The 15,745-nt window shown below is 46.8% G+C and overlaps 1 protein-coding gene across 4 annotated transcripts in view; it reads left to right on the top strand.

Annotated features, from left to right (window-relative positions):
- The window catches only part of AFF3 (ALF transcription elongation factor 3), a 549,655-nt gene that overhangs the window by 33,672 nt on the left and 500,238 nt on the right, over positions 1–15,745 (top strand). For 2 of the 4 annotated variants that reach the window (XM_070429869.1, XM_070429867.1), the window contains exon 2: positions 7,596–7,703. In XM_070429869.1, coding sequence (XP_070285970.1) covers positions 7,651–7,703 — 53 coding nt within the window. In that variant the 5' untranslated portion in view covers positions 7,596–7,650. Of the gene's footprint in view, positions 1–7,436; positions 7,459–7,595; positions 7,704–15,745 lie in introns of those variants that run through there. The other 2 variants (XM_070429868.1, XM_070429870.1) reach the window with 2 other exon arrangements.

Here is a 15,745-nt window from a genome sequence, read left to right as displayed (position 1 = left end):
TGTTGTAATAAAGCTCATATTGTTATCTAGAGAATGACAGAAAGTAATGCTAACCTCATAGAAATGTAACTGTATGGGCCAATTAGATGGAGTTATAATAAGCATCACAGGAGAATGGGAGCTTTGGAAGAACACTGGGAACCACCCCTCAAAAGGGCCGGGGGCGGGGGTGGGGGTGAGGTTTGACCCTTAGACCAGAGCTCTAATCAGGCCTCCATCCTGTCCTCACGCTCCTCCTTTCCCCATGACCTGGGCTCCTATTTTCCACCTCCCTCTGTGCAACTCCTTCCTTGAGAACCAGCAGGGAGGTGTCTTCTTTGGAGGGTTTCCCTGCCTCTCCGTCTTGCGGTGTGCCTGTCCCTGCTTGTGGCCAGCTCCCACTTCTTTGTGAAGCTCCCTTCCCCCAAGAAACCAACTCCTCATTGGCAGAAGGCAGGGTTTCTCTCATTCCCTTGTCCACAGACTCCTTTGCAGACTGTCTCCTCTTCTCTATGTGGTATTCTCAAAGGCAGAAGGAATTCCCTTTATTCAAAGTAATGAGGCTATGAGGAAAGTACTTGAGGCTATGAATCTCAATATATGGAGGACCAGAAGGAAGCACTACTGGAATGCTTGCTATAAGCTGGCGATATGTGAGGAAATTATAGGGAGATCAATTTGGGATTCATAAATGTAAGGAAAAATGTTGTTCCAGTCAGAGTGAGCTCCTTGAGAACGGAACAGGAAGCTTTTGGAGAGAGTGAGCTGCCTGTCATTAGACATGTTCATGTGTAGGCTGAACAAACCAGGGCTGGTAGTGAGGGTTAGTTAGAGAGAGTCTCTATGGCTTTTCTTGACTTTCAAGCTTCTCTGATGTTATTATAGGGTTCTAACCCTGTACGGCAGTTTATATTTCAAAATACTGTACTTAATTAGTTGTTTTTCTAAACTCCTTCTGAACCAAATCAGCTCCATACAGTGGTAATTAGTTTATTGGTAGAAACAATGACAGGGTCTGAAACATGCATAGTTAAGAAAGGCAGACTATTATTATTCCTACCCTCTTTTCCAGAACACAGATCTTCTAGTATCCTGTGAGGATGTAACAGGAACTTAATCAGGTTAATAACTACTATGAAAATAAATAAACAATTATTAATATGGAGTACTTAAAAATGCTGGGGCCACATTAATCAGACTTCAAACAATCAAACATGGGTTTCTTAATTGAAGTGAACCCAGAAGGCAAGGTTTCGTTCCAAAAAAGCAAACACGGGCTTTTCCAAATCACAGCGGGTCCTCTTGCAGTGCTGCCTCTGCAGGGGCACAAGTCTGGGACAGCTGGTAGACCTGACTGCAGGGCACATTGGGGGACCATGATTCTCCATCAGTAATCAAAACAGGACTAGCCTGGTTCAGCCAAATAAGGTCTTGTTTTGTCCTCAACAGTCCAGAGAAAATTGATGGTTCAAAGATGGAACAATTGTGTGAAGAAAGCTTTAGCTTTAGATGTGCCAACTTGTCTGTGGTTTTTGGCCTCGAGGTCCAAGATGGGTGCTCTATCTCAGACCTCTAGTGGCCTTCTGGACAAAAACAAGGGGGTGACCCAGAGGAAGGGATGGTGCCTAGTCCAGAAAAGCAAAACTTTCCAGGAAATTCTTACATGTTCAGTTCTTGCTGAATTAAAGTTATATAATAGAAAGTGGGAAATATAGTTATTTCAGCTGGGCCTATTACTTCCCCAAACCAACCTTGGGTTTTGTTAGTAGAGAGGGTGGGTGAATATTGAGTAGGCAACCGGGTGTAACTGCCATCACTTGTTTGTCTCAAGCTCCTGATATGGTAGATTCTGCCTCTGTTTCTTCGTTATCTGGCTGGAGGACCTCCACTATGGATCTTTGAGCTGTAGGAGATGCCTCTACCTGAAAGACCTTGTGAGGATCTGACACTACTGCCCTTTGCCTGCCAATGTTTAACTCATCAAGATATAATTATGAAATGCCTTGTCTTCAGGCTGAGTCATAGTTGGTCCACTTTGAACTTCAGGGTCCTCCAGGGGCTCCATGCTCAAATCTCTCTGGAGCCTAGAGAAAAGTCTGGCACTCACAGTCACTGGACTTTCCCCCCAGACCTAAGCTAAGTGTCCTTCTCCTGGACACTGTAGTCTTGTTTGCTGCTAACTCTTAACAGAATAGCAATCACCTTGAGATTTGCTTAAGCGGAGGAGGAACTCCTACCTTTAAACAAGAGAAGACGGATGGCTCTTCTGACTTACTCCCGGGATTTCTGTTCAGCAGCACTGAGGAGGAAGGAGCAACTGAAAACAGAACTCTAACATTTTAGAACTGACAGAGACAAAGAATGTGCAGCCCAGCTGTCTCATGTTGCAAAGGAGGGCACTGGGATTGTGAGAATGAGTGCCTTACTCCGGGTGTGGTATGGCAGAGGTCTGGGGTCAAAACTAGAGGAAGAAAGATTAGGAGAGAGAGGTAGAGGGCTCTCTCTTGCCTTCTGTTTAGGTTTGTCTAAGCACCCACAGGCATGGGAATGAGCCAATGCTATAGATAAGGAGGGCAGGAGGTGGTGTGGTATTCTGGCTGCGAGATCCAGTCCCCCATCTGCCATGCTTTGATTGGTGACACTTATCTGTCCCTTAGTTTACTCGCCTGTAAGATAAGAGCAATGGTAACATATCTCATATGGTTTCAGGAAGAATAAATGGAGTTGATAGTTAGAACAGTACCCAGTACATCATAACAAAGAAATGTTTGCTATAGTTATGATTGGTAATCTCCAAATTCAACAGGCTCAGAGTCCTTGAGTCTTGCACAATGTCCCGTACACATCTTGAAGAAGCACAAGGAGCCAGTGGGGTATTAAGTTTTAAATCAGATGTTTGGTTCTTATTACCAGCACCAAGGGATCTTCTATCACAAATAATGGGATTATCCTGCAAGTAAGTCAGCATGATACAAAATATATGATCTGGGAAATACTTTTCTGATCCACTTTCATGAATAGCCTATATCTTTGCAGCCTGAACTTGCATCTTCAGTTCATGTGCCTGCTTTGTTTTATGTACTTTAAAAAGATGTGGTGAGCTTCACACACTAGTCTTTTGTATCAGCTATATAAGAAGCAACTACCACCAAAGACATATATGCATGGAATTATACCAGATCAACTTGAAAGAAAAACCTCTTTAATTGGACAATACTTTAATCCTCTCAACAATGTTAGGGTAGTTGGCCACATTTTGAAATTATTTTTGTCTTGTCTGCACTTGAGTGGCATGGAAAATTTCCCTCCACTTTCTTACCCTCTCCCAAGGGTCATTTTCTTCGCTCTGTTCTCTGCCCTGCCTGGCCTCTGACCCTGCCCAGCTCTGCCGTTTCCATGGACTTCTGAATCTAATTAATGCCTCTGTGGCTATATAAGTGAATTATATAGGCAGGAGGATGTTAGAAACTTGGAGGAAGGTGCACTCCTTGAGAAAACATGGTTTTGTACAAACAAATGAAAAGAAATGCACATGGAGGGGGTAGAATGTCAGTAAAGTGTAAAACGCTAGTAACACGCTTTGCTCATCCAGTATCTGCTGCCTGATGAGTTGATGCAATCTTAGGAGTATCTCTTTTGACATCTGAACAATAATCAGCCATTATGGAAGCTGGCTGAGGGGAAAATAGTCCAAATAAACCACCACTGTGAATCAGCCTCAGCCATGTGACAGGAGTACTGGCCCCCAACCCCTCGCCCTCCCTTTTCAGGCCAGTTAACAACCATGTGTGGGGAGTAGGTGCACTGATGATCTCTGAAATGACCCTGGCTTCCAGGGCCGCAGAATATTCTCAAACTCTCCATAATGTGGGCAGACAAGGGGGAGGGGCCCAGAATGCTGAAGTTCTCCGCCAGAGGATACTGTCAGAGAACCCAAGGCAGAGATGGTCCCTATGCCCCATGTTTCCATGGAAACATAGGAGGAGTGATGACAGCCTGCACAGCCACACCATCTGCTTGGGACCTGGTGAATGATGGAAAAAATGGAAACAGAAAAGCACCTCAATCCCAGGCTAGAACCACTTGGAGACAGCAGTGGAGAGACAAAGGCCTGAAGACACTAGAACGCCTAGGTGGATTAAAACCCAAGCTGTCCAGGCTCCACAAATTAGCATATAATTTGCAAGCAGAAAGCCTGGAGGGCTTATTCTGCAATCCATAGATACAGTGAGGAACACCCAAGAAGCCTCTGGAAGGAGAAAGGCTGCCTGTGGGTCTGCAGCCCGGCTGAGCAGGAGAGAAGGTGCAATGAGGAGCCCTGCAGGGGGAGGGAGAGGGGGAGCAGAGGCTCCTGTCACCTTCCAGCAAGACCACCTGCACAGCTGGCTGCCAGCCAAGCATCTTTTTCTAGGGGAATAGAGATTATAAAAGGAAAATCTCCTCCTAGTCACAAAGGCGACCTCTGAGTGGTAGCCACGTCTTCAGAATCAGGGATGAGTTAATAAAGCCATGCATGCTTAGCCAAAGGGAGGTCTTAGTTGGATGCCACAGATTTGCTTCCGGGTCCACTTAGGAGGCTTCCATTCCAGGATCGGGGGATGGGAGTGGAGCCCTTGCTAAGGGCACTGGTGCGCTGGCCCCAGACTGAGAAGGATTCATTCCCGAGGCCCTTTCTTCATAGATTTTGCCGAAACAGACCTGCCCTGCAAAGCCCAGCAGCTCCCCTCCTTGAGCTGCTTCCCCCACGGCTCTCAGGAACTGCGCAGTGCCATGCAGTGTCTGTGGAAACGCGAATCTGTCTCAGGAGAAAGGTCCCTCAAGCCTCAAGGTCATTAGTGCGCACAGATGCTACATCAACTTCATAGGAAACATCAGCTTTTTTTTTTTTTTTTTTTTTTTTTTTTTTTTTTTTTAATTTAGGTAGTCCCTCACTCCTGGATGAAAAATATTTCCCTTTCAGTTCTGGCATTCTAATTCCAGGAAGTCCAAGCCCCTTTTTGCTTTGTATTAGGGATTTAAAATTTGACAACTAAATTAAATGCTTGTTTTGAAATAGGTATAAGGGCTGAAGAATAGTGGGGCCACCTTGATAAACCAGATAAATAATAATAATAACAACAAAGATCTCCCTACTAAGGCTCTTATCAATTGTTCTACATTGTACTTTTAAATACTATTCATTTAGACGTATTTCTATGATGCCTTAGTAAAAATGATATCTACAACTATTATTAGGGTTTCTTCAAAAGGTTCTGTTCCCCACCTGGACGTTCTATCCCCTGGAAATAAAAGTATTAATGCTGGCTAGAGGTCCAGGCTCGAGGCCCCACGCAGAAAATAGGAGCTATTTCGGATGAAAAAATTTAAATACCCAGTGCAACGGCTTGAGGTTCAAGTACACTCGTGTATGAACAGGAAGCACTGTGCTTAAGTTCAAATATAAATCTTCCTTTGGAGATGTGGCTTTAGGGGAGAGGCCTGGCATGGTAAACAGACCCACGGGCTCCACGCACCCCAGAGCTTTCTCTTTCCCTCTCTGGGGCCATCTACTCATGGCGAAGGCAAATCTGTATCCTGAGCTTCAAGCCCTGGATGGGACTCCCACAAGCATGTTCTGTTTGTCCTTCAGCAGCCCTCCTCTGTATAAACAGATGTGCTGGGAGGGGAGGGAGGGCCAGGGCTCTGCGAGGGTGGGAGGTCCACTTTCGGGAAGCTTCCCCGCTGCAGCCCCCAGCACAAGGACAGGATGCATTCCTTGTCCAGACTGTGGAACTTGCAGTTCTTCCAAAGGGGCTGTTCCCTCCTCTCCTCCACCCTCCACCCGCACCTTTTGTTCCTGGGAATGCTGTCTGGATGGCTCCAGCGGCTCACTTTTGCCAGAGCAAACATTTCCAGCAAAGGCGTCTGCTAAGGAGATATTAGGGAGACAGATTTTATTTTTCCTCTCCAAATACACTGCGGACTGGGCTTCGGGAAGATTGCTCTTCTCACCTGTGCTTGTTCAGTCTCTTTGTTCTCCCGTAGCCTTGGTACTACCTTCGCCTAACGAGGGAGGCTTTTAGGGACCCGCATTCTCAGCTTGTAAAATAACAATTCCGTTTTCTGGAACTATGTGGACAGTCACTCTGCCTTAATTTACTGTTTTACATTTTGCACATTAGTTATGGATGCTAATAAAGGAAGGACTACTTTCGAGCCGGGGGAAGGAAAGGGCGAGCATTTTGTAATCCAACTCCAAATAGGAAGGAATTCTCATTGGTCTTTTCTTTCCCTGCATGTTCACCAGACTGGGTTTGTTAATCCTCATGCACAGGTCAGGGAGGTGAGAGGGTGACACTCAGGCTTGACCCTGGAGGGATCCTGTGCCTTCTACCCAAGGGTCTAGATTTCCAGGGTCCCCAGTCAGTGGGTCTTCTCACTGAGACAGAACAAAGGGGAAGAGTACCAGAAAGGCCTCCCCCGGCGGGAGTGGGGGTTTGGTGCAAGCGGTGGGACCTCACTACACTGCTCGGTACCGCTCTCTCCAGGAAGCCTCGGGAATCCCCAGCGAGGCTCCCAGAGCTGTGTCCAAGGACGGGAGGGTGGCGGCTCAGCAGGGTTCCCGGTTTGGGAGAAACAGATTTGGACATGGGCTTCTCAGCATGTCTATAGGAGTCGGGAGGGGGAAATGTCCTTTAAAACCAGGAAGGATAATAAGGACTTGATTTTTAGGAGCCACAACGACACAATATCATCTTCCAGCTGACAGTGCGCCACTCTCCAGACTGGAATCGGGGCAGGAAGTTTGCAGTCTGCACCCAGAGGCCAGCCCCCTTCCCTGTAAGAAATACAAAGAGGGGGGCTTGGTTTCCAGGGACTGGCCAGCTGGAGATGGTGGGACCCCCACTGCAGGCCGAGCTGCAGGTCCGGACAGGAGAACTAGCCTCCCGGGTCCCCTTTATTTCCTTTAACTTACTGACTCCAGATATTTTAAACGGTTTGTTTACGGCGCTGCTGAAGGCGGCACAGTTAACTCTCACGGGCCTGGGGCGTCGGGAATTTCCCCGCCGCGACTCCAGGTCTGCAGTCCCCGCCGCCAGGGCGCCCGGCGGGGTCACCGTGATCCTGGGCCCGAAAGAGCGGGCCGGCCGGCCGGGTGCACCCGCGGCCTCTCAGCATCCCCCGCCCGCTCCCTGCCCCAGGCGCCCCGGAGCGGCCGCGGGGCGGGGGCGCGGGCGCGGGGGGCGGCGCGGCCTGCGGGCGCCGCGGGACCCCGAGGGGCGGCGCGGGGAGCGCAGGGGCGCGCGCGGGCGCGGCTCGGGGCTCCGGGTGCGCGCCTCGGCCTCGCTCGCGCTCACGCGCCTCCCAGAGGAGAAAGAGGCGGCGGCGCGGAGCGGCGGGGGCAGCGGGCCGGGCGCGGGGCGGGGAGGAGGAGGGGCGCGGCGGCGGCGCGGCGAGCTCGCCGCTCTCCGGAGTGAGCCGGCCGCGAGCCGGGAGCGGGTGAGTGTGGCCGCTGCCGCCGCCGGCCCCGCGTCAGGGGCGGGGGCGCGGGGAGCCCGACCGGGGTGGGGGGTTCGGGGGGCGGCGGCGGCCCGGGCGCAGCTGGGATGCACCTTGAGCGCCGCTTTTCGTTGCAGCGCGCGGGCGGCCGGAGCCTCGGCGGCGGCGGCGCTGACACCGACACCTCCCACCATGGACAGCTTCGACTTAGCCCTGCTCCAGGAATGGGACCTCGAGTCGCTGTGGTGAGTCCCACGCCGGCGGGCGGCCGGGGCGGCGGGAGCGACGGGGGCCGCGGCCCGACCTCACCTGGGCCGGGGGCTGCGCGTGGGGGTGGGGTGGTCCGGCGCCCGCTCCCTCCCGCCTACCCGGGCGGACGCGTGGCCGCCTGCCTGTCTCTGTGCCCCCTTTCCAGTCTCCTCGCCCGGTGCCGCCCGCACCAGTCCCGGGGCCGGGGATCTGGGGAGCCAGGGGCAGAGCGCAGCCATGGAGAGAAAAGACAGAACCGCTTTCTAGAACGTGTCACTAGTGCCGGATCCACCCTGCGACCCCCGAGCCCCGCTCTCTCCTTCCATCCCCCGAGTCCCCTCGCCCCTCTCGGGTGCACACCGCGACCCCCTGGAGTTGGGCTTGGGGAAGTGCCGGTGGAGGATGCTCCCGCCACGGCGCGCGGCGCCGGCGCCGGTCCCGGCGGCTCCGTCCTCTCTGCCCCTCCCACCCACTCCCACCCGCGATGGCAGTGCGCGCAGGGCAGGGCGAGTGTGTCTCCGTGCGGAAATTCCAGAGGCCTCGGCCCAGGGGACCCGTTTCTCGAGGTTCACCATTCCCGGGGGCCTGTCTGCACACCTCGCACAGTGGTCCTCTGCCCCCCGCCACCCGCCCGCGCCGCGTGCAGCCCTCGCGCCGGGCGCGGGCGGCCTGGGAGCCTCCGGGTGCGGTGCTCGGCTCTCACGTTGGGGAGCTGCTGTGGGTAAATCGCCGCTAGAAGCAGTTTAATTCCGGTTGCTGGTGTTTTAAAAACCTCATTGGCTGTTTCAACATCCTTCTTACCGGTAACCCCCCTCCCTCCCCCCCCGCCCCCCAATCGCCTAAAATGTTTCCAACCAGCCCTGTTCAGGTGGTAAAATTACTGCCTGCATATTATTCCTGGAGGAACTTGTGTTCTGTTTAATATTTACGGGAATGAACATCTGCTGAAACAAGCATATTAACTGCACCCTGTTCTGCCCTGCTTATTGTAGAGCTGAGGTTTTTTTTTGGGTTTTTTTTTGGTTTAATTCCGTAAAGAGTTCACACGTGTCTGCAACTCCAAGTGGTGTGCACATGAATATGCAATGTACAGTTTTAAAGCTCAACCGCTTTATGATTTGTAGATCGTCGAAATGATATATGGATGGATGTATGTTTTCAGTGATTTAGGTTTCTAGTGACTTTTATCTTTCTGAAGCCAGGTGTCACACACTTGACACAAAGCTAGCGCGTTGTGGAACAGTTTCTTATAAAATACATGAGGATGGCCCTAATGTAATAAAACTTTTATATATTACACCGTGGGATATTGGGAACTTCAAAGAGCCAGTGTAAAATGAATATGAAACATGTTATTACCCTATAAAAGTTGCTAATTACTGTGTTGTTGCTCCAGGGTTATTTCAGCCTTTCATTTACAGATACCTATTATTTTACAGGTTTACATTTAGGAATGTTGGTTTCTGGCACAAATTCAGTAGGTTTCTAGAAAGAAACTGTGCTTTAAAAGTGACTTTTTCCAGTTGTAGGGAGGGACATTGTTTTGGCATATTTTTAATGCTGCTTGTCTGCTTTGCTGATTCAAATCGAAGCCCCTCATGATTTTTACAAGTAATATTTTGAAGTGTCAGCCATAGTCTGTGGGCTTTTCCAGCACAGGGCAGGGCCTCAGCCTATTTCCCTTGGCGGCCTCAGTTCCCAGTGAGTTCCCTGGAACACACTCACACAATAAATATCTGTTGAGTTGACTTGAAATTTACATTAGCTACAGTATACTCACTATTTTAAAAAGTGAAAAAAATAATCATTTTTTAAAGTCGCTATACATTCAACCGGATTTAACCAGTGCGTTAATTTCTCTTTGGCTTATGGAAGTGTACAGACTGAACACTTATGAAAGTGTGTGACTGGGAGTCTTTCTAGTTTGCAGATGTAGAAATTACATTTTACAAAAGCTTATATGTTTCTGATAAAGATAAACTCCTTGAGTATGCATTTTAACAGAGATGTTTTCTGAGTCATGGATACATTTTTGGATGGTATTTTCTAACTAAATTTTATGGTTTACTTTTAAGCTTATAGGTTTTTAAGTTTATGACTTACTTTTAAGGTTATATATAGATATCCAAAATAACTAACATTTGTGTGTTTTCTGCATGTCAGACAGTTTCATATGCATTGTTTGCTTATTTGAATCATAACAATCCTAGAGGTGACAGGCTGTAGTAGTCCCATTTTATAGGCAAAGAAATGGAGGTTTGAACCATTAAGTGACTTACTGAGACTATAAAACAAATGGACATTTAGTGAACACATACCACTTACCAGATACTGTTCTAAATATATTCCATGTTTTAACTCTGTTCTAAATACATGTTTTTATGTCATTTAATCCTCACAACAAACAACCTTAGGAAGCAAGTACTATTATTATTCCCATTTTATAGTTTGGGAAAATGAGGGTGGGGAAGATCAGGTAATTTGCCCAACATCACATATCTAGAACCAGAGGACCTATAGTCAGATGAGGCATTAATTTCAAAGCTCAGTTTTCTGATTTAAAATCCAGTGCATTTTCTATAATACGGCTGATGTCTCCCAGTTTATGAGGCTCAAAAATTAATTAAATTAATTACAAAAAATTTTGATGAACTTGAAATTAAGGTTTTGTTAAAATATGAAAGAAAGAGAAGGTCAGAGCCCTAAATGATATTGATCTAAAACTAAAAATTTGAAAACGAAATACCAAGGTTTAGGAAATTATTCCTATTGTATCTGAATTAACTTATGTATATTTTAAATGCATATAAATTTAATATGAATGTATATAATGTAAATATATAAATTTAAAATAAAGAGCATTAGAAACTTCTTCCTTTACTTCATCTTAGAAAAACACTTTTCTTTGGAGAGGTACAGGTTAATGGAAAAGAGAATTGTATTTCAATCCTTAATATATTTTTTTCTAATTGGTGGGCATCATTTTCCAATAAAACAAATTGCAGTTTGTTAGTTAGGTCTGTAGTTTTGAACCTTCAATAGTTTAGTCTAGTGGTCACAGAAAGTGTCCCCAGATGTCTGTATAGAGGTTAGGAAGAGAAAAGCTCTGTGCGTAGAATATGATCAATATAGACAATTAGTTGAAAATTCATGAACCACTCCTCTGTCTCCTCCCCCTGGAACACCTATCCTTATTTTTCAAGAGAGGTCTTTTGACCTCCAGATAGCCATTTCAACGTTTCATTTCAGCCATACCTGAAAGTTGAGAAGAAATTTCCACTTCTAATGCCGTTTCCCACTTCTGATTTGAAGCAAGAGTGGACAATGTGGAACAAGTTGAAGACACTCATTCTCACCAGCTCCACATCTGTGGAGGTGCAGCCCCTGAAGAGACTGGGGTTCAGTCATTCAGTTGCTCGCAGGGGCAGATATCCACAGGAGCAGGGTCCCAGCCTCCCACACCTCCCTCCCTTCCTTCCTTCTCCCTGCTCTTCACCAGCTTCTCATCAGCTGGGCATGTAAGCCATTCCTCAGGGCCTTTGAAATAACGTCCATCCCTATAACAGGCTCACGGTTGCTTTTACTCATTTAACAAATATTTATTGATCATCTCTTTAAGTACAAGACCTTGTGCTGATTGCTGTAGGGGATACAAAGATGAATAAACCGTGTGTTGATATGTTATCGTCTAATTGTGGAATGAGAAGGGTGAAAAAGGAAGTTCTGAACATTTTTTATGCAGAAGACAGAAAGACCACACTTGGGACTGGGGTGGGTGGTGGAGGAGGGAAAGAGGAAAAATTGAGTTAAAAAAAAAAAAGGCTTCCATGGAAAAGGTGGCCTTTGAACTAAGCCTTGGAAGATGAATGGAATTTTTACAGACGGTGGGGGTGGGGGTATTGACAGGACATAGAGGCATCTTGGGCAAAGAAAGCTTGAACAAAGGCTGTCATGATGTATCTGAAAGATCCTTTCATGAATCATGGTGGAATTACCTATACCAAGTATTTTAAAGATGCAGAACTTTGTCATCATGAGTTACTTTCAGTGAATGAGAAAAGTTTTCCAAAGTGAGCTTGGTCAAAATTGGATTTAATCTTCCTTAAATATAAACACAGTTTAGTTATTGGGGAGAAAGTCTATAGGAGTATAATAGTAAATATTCAGATTCCTCTGTACTACACTGCCATCCCCAATAGCTTCACATAGGCCAGAATCTATTTACTTTTGTTCAGATAGGCATTATACTTTATATTCTTTCAAATTTGAATCTTTGAAGTTGTAATTAATGGATATTTTATACTCATAAATTTGTTCAATTTAATAAGCATTCATGGAGTATTAGGGATAGGATAGGTACTGTAGAGCAATGGCTTGCAAATGTTTCAGACCATCACTCACAGTAACAAATACATTTAACATTGCAACCCACTATATTCGTGAACATACAAACACATAACTTAAATAAAGTGTCAGGAAGTTACACTTATTGGTACTATGTATGATGCACTGACAATTTCTATTCTATTCTTTTTCTTTTTTTAAAATTTCCCATTCATGGATTTCAAACAAAACAAAAGAAACCTCACTGTAGGGCAGTGGTTCTCAACCTTCTGGCCCTTTAAATACAGTTCCTCATGTTGTGACCCAACCATAAAATTATCTTTGTTGCTACTTCATAACTGTAATGTTGCTACTGTTATGAATCGTAATGTAAATATCTGATATGCAGGATGGTCTCAGGCAACCCCTGTGAAAGGGTCGTTCAACCGCCAAAGGGGTCGCGACCCACAGGTTGAGAACCGCTGCTGTAGGGGATGCAAAAGAAAGAGTTTTCTGGGAGCCTGTAGGAGAGTAGCCATACGTATAAATATCTGCAAAAGCTGACTTTGCCCGTTTCACGGACATGAGGCCACATCCCCTTGAGAGAGTGAGACCTTCATGGTTAACTGGCATTTGACATGGATCCTGGAAGTGTAGAAGTTCAGAAGGAGAAAATTAAAGGGAGGAAGGTCCTTTGGACGGAAGATCATGACGAGGAACAAGGGCCGAGTGAAGGTGGAGGTAAAGTTACTACCAGAAGCAGGGTGGGGATGCACTGCGCTCCTGCAGGGAGCGGGGGCGTAGCAGAACACTAACAACTTAGTCTTCAAATGATGCCTCCCCGTGGTGCCTACTGACACACTTGGTTCTCTCAAGTCAACTGGCAGCTGACGGATGTGCCCAGGCCCTGGCTTCTTCCTGGCTTCCTTAGCCAGGCTTCCCTGGCGCTTCCTAGTGTCAGAAAACTGCCCCAGACCCTGCTCTTGACCCTCAGGTGCCTCAACTCCTCCAGCCCCAGAGAAACAAATATTTCAGGGCCTGCCCCATTCCTTTAGTCAGCCCTTAGAGGTCAAAGCAGCTCACCAGGCCACAAGGAGCAGAAGTGGCGGTGCCCGCCTGGTGGTGGGACCATCACCTTCTCCTTGGTGAGCCGAGTCCGGCCTTAGTTCTACAGCGAGTGGTCCAGAGCAGTGATTTTCAACCTTTTTCAACTCATAGTACACAAAATACTAAAATTCCGCGGCACACCAAAATACATATTTTTTTGCTAATCTGAAAAAAATAGGTATAATTTTGATTCATTCACCTCAGAGGGCTGTATTGTGTTGGGTGTTGTCATTCTTTTATTTGACCATCTAAGGCAGTGATTCTCAACCTTCTGGCCCTTTAAATACAGTTCCTCATGTTGTGACCCAACCATAAAATTATTTTCGTTGTTACTTCATAACTGTAATGTTGCTACTGTTATGAATCGTAATGTAAATATCTGATATGCAGGATGGTCTTAGGTGACCCTTGTGAAAGGGTCCTTCGACCACCAAAGGGGTCGCGACCCACAGGTTGAGAACCGCTGATCTCAGGGGAAAGAGGTCAGTGCCCCTGACTAAATAGTCAGGTATTGCGTGTTTTAAACACTCTTATGGCACACAAGTGAAAAATCACTGGTCTAGACCCCTGCAGTGGGCAGCACTCTCATTGGCTGGTATGATTGGCTGCGGTAATCTAATTGGCTGAGGACACCCGCCCCCTCCCCAGAGGCCCAGGGCGCAGGAAAGGATCTCAGTATGTGTGGCGTGAATACAGGAAGTGGGCAGAAGTTGTTCATTTGGGAAATACATAATACAAGAATAAACGCTGTGTTTCATGGACTCACAACTGTAAACCTACTTTTGCCCATCCATATGTATATCCAAGAAGAGTGGCTTCCAGGCTTAGGGCCTGTGGGCTGCAGCCTTGAAGGGGCAGGTGGCCAGCATGGAGGAGGCAGGGATATGTGGATGGGAAGCAGTGCAGTGAGGGGGTCAAGGAGCCGAGTGCTGTATCCACCCAGCGCCAAAGGTGGTGTGTTTTGGAACAAGCCAGGTTCGTGTGTGTGTGTGTGTGTGTGTGTGTGTGTGTGTGTGGAGGGGGGTTGGGGGTGGGGGGTGGGGTGGGGTGGGCAGGGCTGCCAGGATAACAGGGAGACTGTGTGTTGGATATACAGATGGGTTTTAACCAAATGCCTTTTGATGACGCTAAGGATGAGTCTTGCGTGGGGAAATGACTCCTTCCTGTGTTCCAGATTCTCTCGTGAAAATGTAGGAGGGTTATAAAATGCTAGGACTCTATTTTGGGAGAATGCCCCTCTCAACTAGAGAAGGTCGAATCAATGACACTTTAGGTTTAGCAACTTGAACCAAGGCCCTTTGGCATAATCTTGATTACAGCAACAGTCAAATTAGGAAAAAAAGTAATCTCTTAAAATAGAACCCAAAATTTTTGTGTGTGTAAATGGAGTTTGTAACCTAAAATTTGCCTGTTTAAATTCTCTTTATTTGTGAATAAAGCCTAAATGGCGAAACCAAGGCCATAAAAGGCAATTTTAATATCATTTAAGGCTAACATAATGTTCCCTTGTTTTATTTCAAAGTGCAATCCATACAACTTATATTCAGTGTTGCCTGTTCCCTTTTGTTTGGGAATTTAATTGAGGTTTTTGAATTCAACTGGCTCCAGCTTTGCTTTCTTTTTGGCCCTGGGCAGCTCACGATTTTTCTCATTTCCTATTCTCAGTCTTGGTTTAATCACTTTTAAAATGACAGCTCTTATGCTGGCCTACCTCATAGGGTTGTGATGTTAAGTAATAAAAGTGTCAATTGCTTCGTGAAGGCCAAATGTAGTTCTGTTATGCCCTTTGCTTCACTAAAAAACACCTCTTTATCATAAACAAAGGAGGATACAGAAAGGTCACGTTGGGTCGGGTCATCCATCCGGTGGAGTTCTTCCTCTCCCTGGCAGTGGGACCCGGGAATGTTTTTAAGGAGAGATTGGTGGTTTTCCTTCATTGTATGTCATAGTCTAGCAGACAAATATGCCCTTGCTTATGGTTGTACTACTAACATATGTAGATATATTAACCATTACATAATCTTTGATGTTTCACCGAGAATGTATTGAATTACTACCCATTACATCAAATGACTTCATCTGGCACTGTGGGTCTCATTAAATTATGTCAGGCTAATCATAATTCAGTTTCAATAGAAACAAAACACAGTTCTACCAGGATAGGAGGATACCACACCATCCAAGATGCTAAAGGGGTGAGCCTATGGAAACTTAACACCTGGGGGGGGCCTCAGGCTGATTGAAGGAGTTGGGTTGCTCAAGGGCACAAGGAAGATCAGTGGGTGTGACAGCACCTAAAAGGGAGGTGACACCTCGGTTTTAGAGGTGACAGTTGGCTGTTTCTAGGAGACTGTGGACCCCCTGCCAGGGACTTCTGGAAAGAGATTCCTGGGTAAGTGGACCAGCAGCAGTGAGTTATCTCTGAGAGTCCTCCCACTTTCAAAATTCTACAGCCGTTCCGATCATAGGGTTGCAGAATCAGAGAGTGCGGAAGTCATTCATTGTGTGCACTTGTGTCTTTTCCCCTTTGTAATTTCTCCACGCACGTGTGGAGAAAGGCAGAGGGTACTTAAACTTCTTCACGGAATTTCTGCCCAGCAGGTTCACT

This window comes from Myotis yumanensis, unplaced genomic scaffold, assembly GCF_028538775.1.
Source record: "Myotis yumanensis isolate MYYU_CA2020_CCGP unplaced genomic scaffold, mMyoYum1.0.hap1 SCAF_11, whole genome shotgun sequence".
NCBI classification, from domain to species: domain Eukaryota; kingdom Metazoa; phylum Chordata; class Mammalia; order Chiroptera; family Vespertilionidae; genus Myotis; species Myotis yumanensis.
The sequence above is the reverse complement of the archived record's forward strand: the minus strand, read 5'-3'. Positions and strand labels throughout refer to the sequence as shown.